The sequence below is a fragment of the Oncorhynchus mykiss genome, chromosome 6 (assembly GCF_013265735.2).
Source record: "Oncorhynchus mykiss isolate Arlee chromosome 6, USDA_OmykA_1.1, whole genome shotgun sequence".
In the NCBI taxonomy this organism is placed as follows: Eukaryota; Metazoa; Chordata; class Actinopteri; order Salmoniformes; family Salmonidae; genus Oncorhynchus; species Oncorhynchus mykiss.
The window spans coordinates 4354779-4370546 of NC_048570.1; the positions used below are offsets into that span (position 1 = coordinate 4354779).

A 15768-nucleotide genomic window follows, 5' to 3' on the forward strand; every position below is an offset into this window, starting at 1 on the left:
TCTCTCTCTCTCTCTCTCTCTCTCTCTCTCTCTCTCTCTCTCTCTGCTCTTCACTGTGTGTCTGTGTTTGGGTACAGGCCTGCTGTGTTTGTATGAGCACATGGCTGGGGAATGGAAACACACAGTCCAGGCTGAGGACGCACACACACACACACACACACACACACACACACACACACACACACACACACACACACACACACACACACACACACTTTTCTTAACAGAGTGGGGGGACTTTATTTGTGAACAGATAGAGTCCATCTATGTCCAGTACAGTAGATCTGACCTAGGAACAGCCTGGTTAATAAATAAACAATAACGTAATGGGAACATGATGCTCAACATCGTAGTCCAATCATATCTAATATAACAACACTCTGTCACCAATAAATAATCCAATAAATTAGAATAACAAGGCGGTTCTATGCTGGTTCTTCAAGGCGGTTCTATGCTGGTTCGTCAAGGCGGTTCTATGCTGGTTTTTCAAGGCGGTTCTATGCTGGTTCTTCAAGGAGGTTCTATGCTGGTTCTCCTACAGAAAATTATACTGTCTGGCGTTGTAGAGTGTGTTCAGTAGATCACTCCGCTGGGTAGGAGCCGGAACCGGTTTCTCCTCTGGTTGTCCCGGTTCTCATGGTTCCAGACCTTTAAGTTCTCTAGAATAAGAGAAGCGAGAGAAGGGTCATTATTCAACAGAGGGCACGAGTCCAGAGTCCAGAGGTCAGAGGTCAGCCTAGAACAAGGCAAGAAGACAATCCTTAGGAGCGGAGCCTATAATTCATATAATTGACAAACAGGTATTGGGGAGAATGCTGCAAGGCCACAATGTTTAGCTTTAGGCTATGATTTCATTGTGCAAGATTGTGCGAGAATGTTTGAGAGAGTGTGTGTGTGTGTGTGTGTGTGTGTGTGTGTGTGTGTGTGGGGGGGGGGTTATGTCTCACCTGTTGATGGTCACACTGTGATGTCACAAGGTCTGGTTTTCTGGAGCTGTTTCTCACTGCCAGAGCCAAGATAGGTAGCCAGAAAGTTCTGATGAGTTCTGTAACTGATAGCACACCAGAGAGGGATGTCCGTTAACTCCTAGCGTCTGTGACAGAGTGTCAATTCAGTCCCGACCGGGGCCCGAACTCACAATCCACAACGTACACAAGAATCACCGTCAATACCACTGACCCAGTACAGCTAACATATCTGGACCAGGTGCTGACCCAGAACAGCCAACATATCTGGACCTGGTGCTGACCCAGAACAGCCAACATATCTGGACCTGGTGCTGACCCAGAACAGCCAACATATCTGGACCTGGTGCTGACCCAGAACAGCCAACATATCTGGACCTGGTGCTGACCCAGAACAGCTAACATATCTGGACCAGGTGCTGACCCAGAACAGCCAACATATCTGGACCAGGTGCTGACCCAGAACAGCCAACATATCTGGACCTGGTGCTGACCCAGAACAGCCAACATATCTGGACCTGGTGCTGACCCAGAACAGCCAACATATCTGGACCTGGTGCTGACCCAGAACAGCCAACATATCTGGACCTGGTGCTGACCCAGAACAGCCAACATATCTGGACCTGGTGCTGACCCAGAACAGCCAACATATCTGGACCAGGTGCTGACCCAGAACAGCCAACATATCTGGACCTGGTGCTGACCCAGAACAGCCAACATATCTGGACCTGGTGCTGACCCAGAACAGCCAACATATCTGGACCAGGTGCTGACCCAGTACAGCTAACATATCTGGACCTGGTGCTAAGGTATTTTTTTGTCTCAGAAAGACAGTAGCAACTTGGTCACCTGATACACATTCCACTAGGATCTACAGTGGTTAAGTCCTATTATAGATCAGTCCTATTATAGATCAGTCCTATTATAGATCCTATACATTCCACTAGGATCTACAGTGTGTAAGACCTATTATAGATCAGTCCTATTATAGATCCTACACATTCCAATAGGATCTACAGTGTGTAAGACCTATTATAGATCAGTCCTATTATAGATCAGTCCTATTATAGATCCTACACATTCCAATAGGATCTACAGTGTGTAAGACCTATTATAGATCAGTCCTATTATAGATCAGTCCTATTATAGATCCTATACATTCCACTAGGATCTACAGTGGGTAAGTCCTATTATAGATCAGTCCTATTATAGATCAGTCCTGTTATAGATCCTATACATTCCACTAGGATCTACAGTATGTAAGTCATATTATAGATCAGTCCTATTATAGATCAGTCCTATTATAGATCCTATACATTCCACTAGGATCTACAGTGGGTAAGTCCTATTATAGATCAGTCCTATTATAGATCAGTCCTGTTATAGATCCTATACATTCCACTAGGATCTACAGTATGTAAGTCATATTATAGATCAGTCATATTATAGATCAGTCCTATTATAGATCAGTCCTATTATAGATCCTATACATTCCACTAGGATCTACAGTGGGTAAGTCCTATTATAGATCCTACACATTTCTGTGACTGACAGATGGAAGTCCGGTATTCTGGCATGACCCAGTTAATGGAAAATTCATTCAGATAGAGGTACTGTATGTACTGTGTATAGCTCTGCTATTACTCATGTCGTTAGCAGCATCGTCACACTAATTATTCTCAGGTAACAACATGGTGGATGATTTAAAGTGCCTTCAAGAAAGTATTCATACCCCTTGACATATTCTACATTTCGTTGTGTTACAGCCTGAATTCAAAATGTATAATATATATATATATATATATTCTCACCCAACTGCACACAATAACCCATAATGCCAAAGTGGAAAACATGTTTTTAGAATTAAGTACGGTAATATCACCGTTACATAAGTATTCACATCCCTGAGTTTAGAATCACATTTGGCAGCGATTACAGCTGTGAGCCTTTCTGGGTAAGTCTCTAAGAGCTGTGAGTCTTTCTGGGTAAGTCTCTAAGAGCTGTGAGCCTTTCTGGGTAAGTCTCTAAGAGCTGTGAGTCTTTCTGGGTAAGTCTCTAAGAGCTTTGAGTATTTCTGGGTAAGTCTCTAAGAGCTGTGAGCCTTTCTGGGTAAGTCTCTAAGAGCTGTGAGTCTTTCTGGGTAAGTCTCTAAGAGCTGTGAGTCTTTCTGGGTAAGTCTCTAAGAGCTGTGAGTCTTTCTGGGTAAGTCTCTAAGAGCTGTGAGCCTTGTTGGGTAAGTCTCTAAGAGCTGTGAGTCTTTCTGGGTAAATCTCTAAGAGCTGTGAGTCTTTCTGGGTAAGTCTCTAAGAGCTTTACACACCTGAAATGTACAATATTTGTACATTATTCTTTAAAGAAATTCAAGCTCTGTCAAATTGGTTGTTGATCATTGCTAGACAACCATTTTCAGGTCTTGCCATAGATTTTAAAGCTGAGTTAAGTCAAAACTGTAACTCAGCCACTCAGGAACATTCACTGTCTTGGTAAGCAACTCCAGTGTATATTTGGCCTTGTGTTTTAGGTTATTGTCCTGCTGAAAAGTGGATTTGTCTCCCAGTGTCTGTTGGAAAGCAGACTGAACAAGGTTTTCATCTAGGATTTTGCCTACGCCTAGCTCTATTCCGTTTCTTTTTACTCTTAAAAACTCCTTAGTTCTTGCGGATGACAAGCATACCCATAACATGATGCAGCCACCACCATACTTGAACATATGAAGAGTGGTACTGTGTTTTGTTGGATTTGCTCCAAACATAACTCTTTGCATTCAGGACATAAAGTTGATTTCTTTGCTACATTTTCTGCAGTTCTACTTTAGTACCTTGTTGTAAACAGGATGCATGTTTCGGAATATTTTTTATTCTGTACAGGCTTCCTTCTTTTCACTCTGTCATTTAGGTTAGTATTGTGGAGTAACTACAATGTTGTTGATCCATCCTCCGTTGTCTCCTATCACAGCCATTAAACTATGTAACTGTTTTAAAGTCACCATTGACCTCAGGGTGAATATCCCTGAGTGGTTTCCTTCCTCTCCGGCAACTGAGTTAGGAAGGACGCCTGTATCTTTGTAATGACTGGGTGTACTGATACACCATCCAAAGTGTAATTAATAACTTCATCATGTTAAACGGATATTTTTTTTAATACCCATCTACCAATAGGTGCTCTTCTTTGCTGCTCGACTGAGGGACCTTACAGATAATTGTATGTGTGGGGTACAGAGAGGAGGTAGTCGTTTAAAAATCACGTTAAACACTATTATTGCACACAGAGTGAATCCATGCAACTTATTATGTGACTTGTTAAACACATTTTTACTCCTGAACTTATTTAGGCTTCCCCTGACAAAAGGGTTGAATACCTAATGAGTCAAGACATTTCAACTTTTCTTTTGTAATTAAGTTGTAAACATTTCTAAAAATGTAATTCCACTTTGACATTATGGGATATTGTTATTTTTTGTTGTTGTGTGTGTTACATTGTCATTGATTGTTGGGGATAGATCTTTGCCAAGAAAGGTAAAAACTTGAAACTTGAAACTTAATGACTCACTGTGTGCAGGCCATGAGCAGTATGGCGAGGCAGCTGACGCACGAGAGGACCACAGCTATAACGACCAGGACCGTCTGGACCACCTCTGCTCTGCCGCTGTCCTCCTTGTTCGTTGTAGGCAGGAGCAGGATCCCACAGCGCTCACCGTCGTATCCTTTATTACACCTAGCGGGGGGAGGGGAAGGGGGGGGGGGGGGTCAATCAGTCAATCAGTCAGTCAGTCAACCAAACAGTCAATCAGTCAGTCAGTCAACCAAACAGTCAATCAGTCAGTCAGTCAACCAAACAGTCAATCAGTCAGTCAGTCAACCAAACAGTCAATCAGTCAGTCAGTCAATCTATCCTTCATTACACACACACACACACACACACACACACACACCTGTGTTGTACTCACATACACACTGGCTCTCTCAGGTCTGCCATGTACTTGCAGAGCCCATGGATACAGTAGCCCTTGTGGGAAAAGCTACAAGGGTCCTGTGTGACACGCCCTGACGTCTGGTGTGTGTGTGCGGCCGGGAACTCCGTCTGTCCTGTTGACGTGTGTCCTGTTGACGTGTGTCCTGTTGACGTGTGTCCTGTTGACGTGTGTCCTGTTGACGTGTGTCCTGTTGACATGTGTCCTGTTGACGTGTGTTCAGGGTTGAAGGCTGTGGAGGTTCTCGTCTTCTTCTTCTTCTTTCCTTTATTCCTTTTCCCTTTCTGACCTCTGACCTTTTCTTTTTGGTCCTTACTGTGACGCATCACTGCGGGGAAACAACAGATGGTTATTATCATTTTCTGATTATTAGAGACAGAGATAGATGGGAGAAAAGAGTCGAGACAGATGGGAGAGAGAGGGGGAAAACAGATAGAGAGACATGGAGACAGATGGAGAGACATGGAGACAGATAGGAGACAGATGGAGAGACATGGAGACAGATAGGAGACAGATGGAGAGACATGGAGACAGATAGGAGACAGATGGGAGACAGACGGAGAGACATGGAGACAGATAGGAGACAGATGGGAGACAGATGGGAGACAGATGGAGAGACATGGAGACAGATAGGAGACAGATGGAGAGACAGATAGGAGACAGATAGGAGAAAGATGGGAGACAGATGGGAGACAGATGGGAGACAGATGGGAGACATGGAGACAGATAGGAGACAGATGGAGAGACATGGAGACAGATAGGAGACAGATGGAGAGACATGGAGACAGATAGGAGACAGATGGAGAGACATGGAGACAGATAGGAGACAGATGGAGAGACATGGATACAGATAGGAGACAGATGGAGAGACATGGAGACAGATAGGAGACAGATGGAGAGACATGGAGACAGATAGAGAGAGATGGAGAGACATGGAGACAGATAGTGAGAGATGGAGAGACATGGAGACAGATAGGAGACAGATAGTGAGAGATGGAGAGACATGGAGACAGATAGTGAGAGATGGAGAGACATGGAGACAGATGGGAGACAGATGGGAGACAGATGGAGAGACATGGAGACAGATAGGAGACAGATAGGAGACAGATGGAGAGACATGGAGACAGATAGGAGACAGATGGGAGACAGATGGGAGACAGATGGAGAGGTTGAGACAGATGAAGAATTATAGGAGACAGATGAGAGAAGGAGACAGATGGGAGACAGATGGGAGACAGGTGGCAGAGAGGGGAAGACAGATGGGAGACAGACGGAGAGGTTGAGGCAGATGGAGAATTATAGGAGACAGATGAGAGATGGAGACAGGTGGGAGAGAGATGGGAGAGAGGGGAAGACAGATGGGAGACTAATGGAGAGAGATGGAGAGGTGGAGACCGATTGGAGACTAATGAGAGAGGGGGGAAGACAGATGGGAGACAGGTGGGAGAGAGGGGGAGGTGGGGGCTGTCTGCAAGGGGGTAGTAGGGACTACTGGGGTAGGAGCTAGGGGCTGTCTGCTAGAGGGTATTAGGGACTACTGGGGTAGGAGCTAGGGGCTGTCTGCTAGGGGGTACTAGGGACTATTGGGGTAGGAGATAGGGGCTGTCTGCTAGAGGGTAGTAGGGACTACTGGAGTAGGAGCTAGGGGCTGTCTGCTAGGGGGTAGGGGGCTGTCTGCTAGAGGGTAGTAGGGACTACTGGGGTAGGATCTAGGGGCTGCCTGCTAGGGGGTAGGGGGCTGTCTGCAAGGGGGTAGGGGGCTGTCTGCTAGGGGGTAATAGGGACTACTGGGGTAGGAGCTAGGGGCTGTCTGCTAGAGGGTAGTAGGGACTACTGGGGTAGGAGCTAGGGGCTGTCTGCTAGGGGGTAGGGGGCTGTCTGCAAGGGGGTAGGGGGCTGTCTGCTAGGGGGTAATAGGGACTACTGGGGTAAGAGCTAGGGGCTGTCTGCTAGAGGGTAGTAGGGACTACTGGGGTAGGAGCTAGGGGCTATCTGCTAGGGGGTAATAGGGACTACTGGGGTAGGAGCTAGGGGCTGTCTGCTAGAGGGTAGGGGGCTGTCTGCTAGAGGGTAGGGGGCTGTCTGCGAGGGGGTAATAGGGACTACTGGGGTAGGAGCTAGGGGCTGTCTGCTAGAGGGTAGGGGGCTGTCTGCTAGAGGGTAGGGGGCTGTCTGCTAGAGGGTAGGGGGCTGTCTGCTAGAGGGTAGGGGGCTGTCTGCTAGGGATAGGGGGCTGTCTGCTAGGGGGTAATAGGGACTACTGGGGTAGGAGCTAGGGGCTGTCTGCTAGAGGGAAGTAGGGACTACTGGGGTAGGAGCTAGGGGCTGTCTGCTAGGAGGTAGTAGGGACTACTGGGGTAGGAGCTAGGGGTAAGGGAGAGGGGTAATCACACAGTCCTACGTTGGGGTGAGCCGTCTGTAGGTGTTCCTCCCGACAGATCTTCTTCAAGATCCAGTTCCTCTTCATCGCCCAGAGAGCTTTGTAGCTCCTCCCCTTCCCCTGAGGCCAATGCTCCTGTCACATGGCTCACCCCCGCTGAGAACGTCACTGCGGATCCCAGGACACCTAGAGCACTGAAAACTACAACCAGAACACACCAATCAAACATAGCAGACTGAAAACTACAACTAGACCACACCAGTCGAACAGAGAATTGAGATTACAACCCCAACACACCAGTCAAACGCAGAGCACTGTAAACTACAACCAGACCACACCAGTCAAACGCAGAGCACTGTGAACTACAGCCAGACCCAACCAGTCAAACGCAGAGCACTGTAAACTACAACCAGACCACACCAGTCAAACGCAGAGCACTGTAAACTACAACCAGACCACACCAGTCAAACGCAGAGCACTGTAAACTACAACCAGAACACACATATCAAACTGCACACACAACAGTATATGTAAATCATGTACACTAAATAATTGTGCTACACTCATTGTGCAAAATAAAGAAAGAAAAAATAAATCTACAACTAGACCACGGCAATCAGACTCAGACCAGAATACTGAAAACTACAACTAGACCATACCAATCAAAAACAGACCAGAGAACATAAAACTACAACTAGACCATACCAATCAAAAACAGACCAGAGTACTGAAAACTACAACCAGACCATACCAATCAAAAACAGACCAGAGTACTGAAAACTACAACTAGACCATACCAATCAAAAACAGACAAGAGTACTGAAAACTACAACTAGACCATACCAATCAAAAACAGACCAGAGTACTGAAAACTACAACTAGACCATACCAATCAAAAACAGACCAGAGTACTGAAAACTACAACCAGACCATACCAATCAAAAACAGACAAGAGTACTGAAAACTACAACTAGACCATACCAATCAAAAACAGACCAGAGAACATAAAACTACAACTAGACCATACCAATCAAAAACAGACCAGAGTACTGAAAACTACAACTAGACCATACCAATCAAAAACAGACAAGAGTACTGAAAACTACAACTAGACCATACCAATCAAAAACAGACCAGAGTACTGAAAACTACAACTAGACCATACCAATCAAAAACAGACAAGAGTACTGAAAAATACAACCAGACTGACCATACCAATCAAAAACAGACCAGAGTACTGAAAACTACAACTACACCATACCAATCAGCCACAGACCAGATTACTGAAAACTACAACAGTCATACATAGCAACCAAGGCTGCACGCAGACCAAGCCAGTCACACAGATCGTGCAGACTACAACCCAATAGCACACACAGTAGACTCGAGCACTCAATACATCCATCAGACAAACAGACCCAAAGAGCAGAAAACAAGAGCTGAACATTCTTTAACTTTGACCTAAATAGGATGAGCATACCGTCCAGGCTTCTGACAAGTCTTAACATGTTCTGAAACATGTCTCTCTTCTCAACGTTTCAATCTGCATATCACTTTCTCTCTCTCTCTCTCTCTCTCTCTCTCTCTCTCTATCTCTCTCTCTGTGTCTCTCTCTCTCTCTCTCTCTCTCTCTCTCTCTCTCTGTCTCTCTCTCTCTCTCTCTCTCTCTCTCTGTCTCTCTCTCTCTCTCTCTCTCTCTCACACTCTCTCTCTCTCTCTCTCTCTCTCTCTCTCTCGCTCTCTCTCTCTCTCTCTCCTCAGTCCATCACTCAACTTCCCTCTAAACACAAGGCTTCTGTCCTGTTCTTCCCTATAAACAAGGCTTCTCTCTCCTCAGTCCATCACTCTACTTCTCTCTAAACACAAGGCTTCTGTCCGGTTCTTCCCTCTAAAACAAGGCTTCTGTCTCCTCAGTCCATCACTCTAAACACAAGGCTTCTCTCTCCTCAGTCCATCACTCTACTTTCCTCTAAACACAAGGCTTCTCTCTCCTCAGTCCATCACTCTACTTCTCTCTAAACACAAGGCTTCTGTCTCCTCTGTCCATCACTCTACTTCTCTCTAAACACAAGGCTTCTGTCCTGTTCTTCCCTCTAAACACAAGGCTTCTCTCCTCAGTCCATCACTCTAGTTCTCTCTAAACACAAGGCTTCTGTCCTGTTCATCCCTCTAAACACAAGGCTTCTGTGTCCTCAGTCCATCACTCTACTTCTCTCTAAACACAAGGCTTCTGTCCTCTACTTCTCTCTAAACACAATGCTTCTGTCCTGTTCTTCCCTCTAAACACAAGGCTTCTGTCTCCTCAGTCCATCAATCTACTTCTCTCTAAACACAAGGCTTCTGTCCTCTACTTGCCTCTAAACACAACTCTTCTCTCCAACCCAGCTCACCCTTCTATACATTCCTGCCCAAACTAAACACAACAAAACAGCCAATCATCATATTGTAATACAAGCCCAGTCTACTTACCCAAACACAGCAGAGAGGAGAGGATGAGAGTGTTCATGTCCTAGGAGTGTGTGTGAGCGGTTGGGTTGGTACGTGTTTGTTCCCGACAGACAGACAGTGAGTGTGTGTGTGTGTGGATGTGTGTGTTCTGCGCTGACAGACTAGTCTTCTGTCTCTCCTTCCTCTCCTCCTTAGGGGTTGGCTGCTTTTATAGACAATGCCTCAGTAGAGTGAGAGAGATAGAGAGAGAGAAAGAGAGAGTGTGTGTGTGTGTGTGCGTGTGTGTGTGTGTGTGTGTGTGTGTGTGTGTGTGTGTGTGTGTGTGTGTGTGTGTGTGTGTGTGTGTGTGTGTGTGTGTGTTTGTGTGTGTGTGTGTGTGTGTGTTTCAGTAATGTAATGATTAACTTGTCCAAACTTAAGGGGATGTATTTATGCATGTCATGTTTTTTACACTTGGCTTCTGTTGGGAATCATAATGAGTACGATCCCCACACTTTGCTCCATACAGTCAACACACACACACACACACATACACACACACACACACACACACACACACACACACACACACACACACACACACGTGTATTTTACCCCTATTTGCTCAAAAATATGGGACGCATTGTAAGTGATGCAGACAATTACATTGATGTAAGCTTTAAAGCTGATCCACCCCCTAACCCTAACCCTAACCCTAACCCTAACCCTAACCCCTAAAAAACGATATAAAAATATACTAAACAATATGACTGCAAGGTTTTAACTTTAGGATAACCTTCAAGGCCACAGATAGAACAATGAGCCAGACGTCTCACTGGATGGATAAATCAGAAGCATCCGGTTAGCATCCGGTTAGCATCCGGTTGGCATCCGGTTAGCATCCGGTTAGCATCCGGTTAGCATCCGGTTGGCAACTGGTTGGCATCCGCTTAGCATCCGGTTAGCATCCGGTTAGCATCCGGTTAGCATCCGGTTAGCATCCGGTTGGCAACCGGTTGGCCCTTGCTACATATTCGTCGCCAGACCCACTGTCTCCAGGTCATCTATAAGTCTTTGCTAGGTAAAGCTCCACCTTATCTCAGCTCACTGGTCACCATAGCAACACCCACCCGTATCACGCGCTCCAGCAGGTATATTTCACTGGTCACTCCCAAAGCCAACACCTCCTTTGGCCGCCTTTCCTTCCAGTTCTCTGCTGCCAATGACTGGGGCGAATTGCAAAGATCACTGAAGTTGGAAACTTATATCTCCCTCACTAACTTTAAGCATCAGCTGTCTGAGCAGCTAACCGATCGCTGCAGCTGTACACAGCCCATCTGTAAATAGCCCATCCAACTGCCTACCTCATCCCCATATTGTTTTTATTTACTTTTTTTTTCTCTTTTGCACACCAGTATTTCTACTTACACGTCATCATCTGCACCTCTATCACTCCAGTGTTAATCTGCTACTTTGTAATTACTTTGCTACTGTTGGCCTATTTATTGCCTTACCTCCTTACTCTTCCTTACTCTATCTTGGTCAGGTCGCAGTTGTAAATGAGAACTTGTTCTTAACTGGCCGACCTGGTTAAATGAAGGTGAAGTTAAATAAATAAAATGAAGTAAAATTCCACTCACTACCAAATATGGTGATGAGAGAATCACTACCAAATATGGTGATGAGAGAATCACTACCAAATATGGTGATGAGAGAATCACTACCAAATATGGTGATGAGAGAATCACTACCAAATATGGTGATGAGAGAATCACTACCAAATATGGTGATGAGAGAATCACTACCAAATATGGTGATGAGAGAATCACTACCAAATATGGTGATGAGAAAATCACTACCAAATATGGTGATGAGAGAAAAACCCAGTGGCCAGGAGTGGAAAAAGACGGGTGGATTTTGGCTGACATTCTAAACCAAATTCTCATCCTTTTAAACATTTGATCTCAATACTAAAATCTGTTCCTAACAGAGTAAGACAACATTTGAGTAAGGGACAATTGAGTTATGGCATATGCCCACTTCACAGAGTAGGCGTTTCCTAACGCAAATATATACGAATACATGTTAGAACGGGCCAATAGGATCTCGCTAGCTCGTGCTTGGCTCTGCCCACCTCCTTGCCTGTTCTGCCCACTATGATTCATTCGCTCCGATTGGAAACGACAGGCTGTGGTCTGTCCTTGGTTAGTTGTACAAATCTTTGACCGGGTGTGGTGGGGGGGTGTACTGTTGAGTTTGATGTGATAATTTGTGACCTGCAGGGATACTAGAGTGCAGGAGTGGATACTTCGCTACCTTGTTGTGTCTGTCTTCTCTGTTTCCCTCCATTCCTCTCTGGATGGAATCCCTGGTGGATCGAACCTCGGGAATGTTGGCTATGCAGGCAGCAATGCACTGTGGTCCGCTGTGACATGGATAGATGGTTGTTTACAGGGGAAGGCCCGTGACGGAATATTCACCAGCCTTCCGAAGAGAATGTTAGGAATACCTGACATTGTCGTTGAGGAGAGGTCAGAGACACTGCTTACTGGAAACTATGACAGCAGTCTGGAAAAGAGACCATGACACAATAACAGAGACCGAGAGATCTGAACATCATGAAGGTAGCTAGTAGCTGGAAAGTAGCGAGTAGCTGGAAGGTGGCTAGTAGCTGGAAGGTGGCCAGTAGCTGGAAGGTAGCGAGTAGCTGGAAGGTGGCCAGTAGCTGGAAGGTAGCGAGTAGCTGGAAGGTAGCGAGTAGCTGGAAGGTAGCTAGTAGCTGGAAGGTAGCTAGTAGCTGGAAGGTGGCTAGTAGCTGGAAGGTAGCGAGTAGCTGGAAGGTAGCGAGTAGCTGGAAGGTAGCTAGTAGCTGGAAGGTAGGGAGTAGCTGGAAGGTGGCTAGTAGCTGGAAGGTAGCTAGTATTAGAGTCCTAGAGACCCAATCATTAGCACAGTACTGGAGGTAGATACTAGCTGCAGTAGAGATCTGAACATCATGAAGGTAGCTAGTAGCTAGAAGCTGGCTAGTTATAGAAGCACCCCGTATTAGAGTCCTAGAGACCCAATCATTATCACAGTACTGGAGGTAGATACTAGCTACAGTAGAGATCTGAACATCCTCAAACGGGAGGTAGATTTTTGTGTCTCCTGACCCCTCCTGTCTCAGCCTCCGGTATTTATACTGCAGTAGTTTGTGTTGGGGGGCTAGGGTCAGTCTGTTATATCTGGAGTATTTCTCCTGTCTTATCCGGTGTCCTGTGTGGACCTGAGCCCTAGGACCATGCCTCAGGACTACCTGGCATGATGACTCCTTGCTGTCCCCAATCCACCTGGCCGTGCTGCTGCTCCAGTTTCAACTGTTCTGCCTGTGGCTATGGAACGCTGACCTGTTCACCGGAGGTGCTACCTGTCCCAGACCTGCTGTTTTCAACTCTCTAGAGAGACAGCAGGAGCGGTAGAGATACTCTCAATGATCGGCTATGAAAAGCCAACTGACATTTACTCCTGAGGTGCTGACCTGTTGCACCCTCGACAACTACTGTGATTATTATTATTTGACCCTGCTGGTCATCTATGAACATTTGAACATCTTGGCCATGTTCTGTTATAATCTCCACCCGGCACAGCCAGAAGAGGACTGGCCACCCCTCATAGCCTGGTTCCCCTCTAGGTTTCCTCTAGGTTCTGGCCTTTCTAGGGAGTTTTTCTCTGGCCACCATGCATCTACACCTGCATTGCTTGCTGTTTGGGGTTTTAGGCTGTGTTTCTGTACAGCATACTGGTTACTGTAGGTAGATACTAGTTACTGGAGGTGGATACTAGTTACTGGAGGTGCATACTAGTTACTGGAGGTAGATACTAGTTACTGGAGGTAGATACTAGTTACTGGAGGTATAAACTAGTTACTGGAGGTGGATACTAGTTACTGGAGGTAGATACTAGTTACTGGAAGTCTATACTAGTTCCTGGAGGTATATACTAGTTCCTGGAGGTAGATACTAGTTACTGGAAGTAGATACTAGTTACCGTAGAGACCCAATCATTATAACGGTACTGGAGGTAGAAACGAGTTACTGGAGGTAGATACTAGTTACTGGAGGTGGATACTAGTTACTGGAGGTAGATACTAGTTACTGGAGGCATATACTAGTTACTGGAGGTGCATACTAGTTACTGGAGGTATATACTAGTTACTGGAGGTAGATACTAGTTACTGGAGGTATAAACTAGTTACTGGAGGTGGATACTAGTTACTGGAGGTAGATACTAGTAACTGGAGGTAGATACTAGTTCCTGGAGGTATATACTAGTTACTGGAGGTAGATACGAGTTACTGGAAGTAGATACTAGTTACCGTAGAGACCCAATCATTATAACGGTACTGGAGGTAGATACTAGTTACTGGAGGTAGATACTAGTTACTGGAGGTGGATACTAGTTACTGGAGGCATATACTAGTTACTGGAGGTAGTTACTAGTTAAACGGAGGTGGATACTAGTGACTGGGGGTATATACTAGTTACTGTAGAGATCCAATCATTATCACAGTACTGGAGGTAGATACTAGCTACTGTAGAGATCCAATCATTATCACAGTACTGGAGGTATATACTAGTTACTGGAGGTAGTTAATAGTTAAACGTAGGTGGATACTAGTGACTGGGGGTATATACTAGTTACTGTAGAGATCCAATCATTATCACAGTACTGGAGGTAGATACTAGCTACTGTAGAGATCCAATCATTATCACAGTACTGGAGGTATATACTAGTTACTGGAGGTAGATACTAATTACTGGAGGTAGATACTAGTTACTGGAGGTAGATACTAGTTACTGGAGGTATATACTAGTTACGGGAGGTCGATACTAGTTACTGGAGGTAGATACTAGTTACTGTAGAGACCCAATCATTGTAACGTTACTGGAAGTAGATACTAGTTACTGGAGGTGGATACTAATTTCTGGAGGTAGATACTAGTTACTTGAGGTAGATACTAGTTACTGGAGGTAGATACTAGTTACTGTAGAGACCCAATCATTGTAACAGTACTGTAAGTAGATACTAGTTACTGGAGGTGGATACTAGTTTCTGGAGGTAGATACTAGTTACTTGAGGTAGATACTAGTTACTGGAGGTCTATAATAGTTACTGGAGGTAGATACTAGTTACTTGAGGTAGATACTAGTTACTGGAGGTCTATGATAGTTACTGGAGGTCTATACTAGTTACTGGAGGTAGATACTAATTACTGGAGGTGGATACTAGTTACTGGAGGTAGATACTAATATAGTAGCCATTCCTAGATATGGCTACTATATTGTGATCACTACATCCTATGAGTCTGGATACTGCTTTAAAGCACATTTCTGCAGCATTAGTAAAGATGTGATCAATACATGTTGATGATGTCATTCCTGTGCTGTTTGGAACAACCCTGGTAGGTTGACTGGTAACCTGACCCAGATTGCAGGCACTAGTTACAGTTTGCAGCTTTTTTCTTGAGTGGGCAGCTTGATTAAAGCCAGTCAATATTTAAATCACCCAGAAAATATACCTCTCTGTTGATATCACATACATTATCAAGCATTTCATACATTACCAGATACTGACTGTTAGCACTTGATGGTCTATAGCAGCTTCCCACCAGAATGGGCTTTAGGTGAGGCAGATGAACCTGTAGCCATATTACTTAAACAGTATTTAACATTAGATCGTCTCTAATCTTTACAGGAATGTGGTTCTGAATATAAACAGCAACACCTCCCCCGTTGGCATTTCTGTCTTTTCGGTAGATGTTATAACCATGTAATGCTACCACTGTATCATCAAAGTTATTATCTAAGTGAGTTTCCAGAGATCAGTCAGAATATGAATGGCATCTGTTACAAGCTAGTTATTGACTTCATGGACCTTGTTTCTCAGGCTGCATATGTTAATATGGGCTATTTCTAGCACTTTTCTGGGTTGCTTGATTGTTTTTTAATGCTTTACTGGGAAGCTTATCAGAAGTAGACTTGCTCATG

The 15768-nt window shown here is 45.0% G+C and overlaps 1 protein-coding gene across 1 annotated transcript; it reads right to left on the bottom strand.

The window, feature by feature from the left end:
• Positions 1–207: 207 nt before the first annotated feature.
• LOC118964806 lies at positions 208–9965 on the bottom strand. Its single transcript, XM_036979235.1, has 6 exons — positions 9785–9965; positions 7337–7516; positions 4912–5263; positions 4515–4679; positions 948–1051; positions 208–659 (listed from the first exon to the last, which is right to left on the bottom strand). Exons 1-5 carry the CDS (start codon positions 9819–9821, stop codon positions 958–960), a joined length of 828 nt encoding a protein of 275 aa, XP_036835130.1. The 5' UTR covers positions 9822–9965; the 3' UTR covers positions 208–659; positions 948–957.
• Between the last annotated feature and the right edge of the window lie 5803 nt (positions 9966–15768).

Coding starts and splice junctions, on each gene's coding strand:
- LOC118964806 (XM_036979235.1), bottom strand. CDS start 9,821: ATGAACACTCTCATCCTCTCCTCTCTGCTGTGTTTGG. Junction 5,264..7,336: donor TACAGACGGCTCACCCCAAC/GTAGGACTGTGT, acceptor GTTTCCCCGCAG/TGATGCGTCACAGTAAGGAC. Junction 1,052..4,514: donor CTGCTCATGGCCTGCACACA/GTGAGTCATTAA, acceptor GTGTGCTATCAG/TTACAGAACTCATCAGAACT.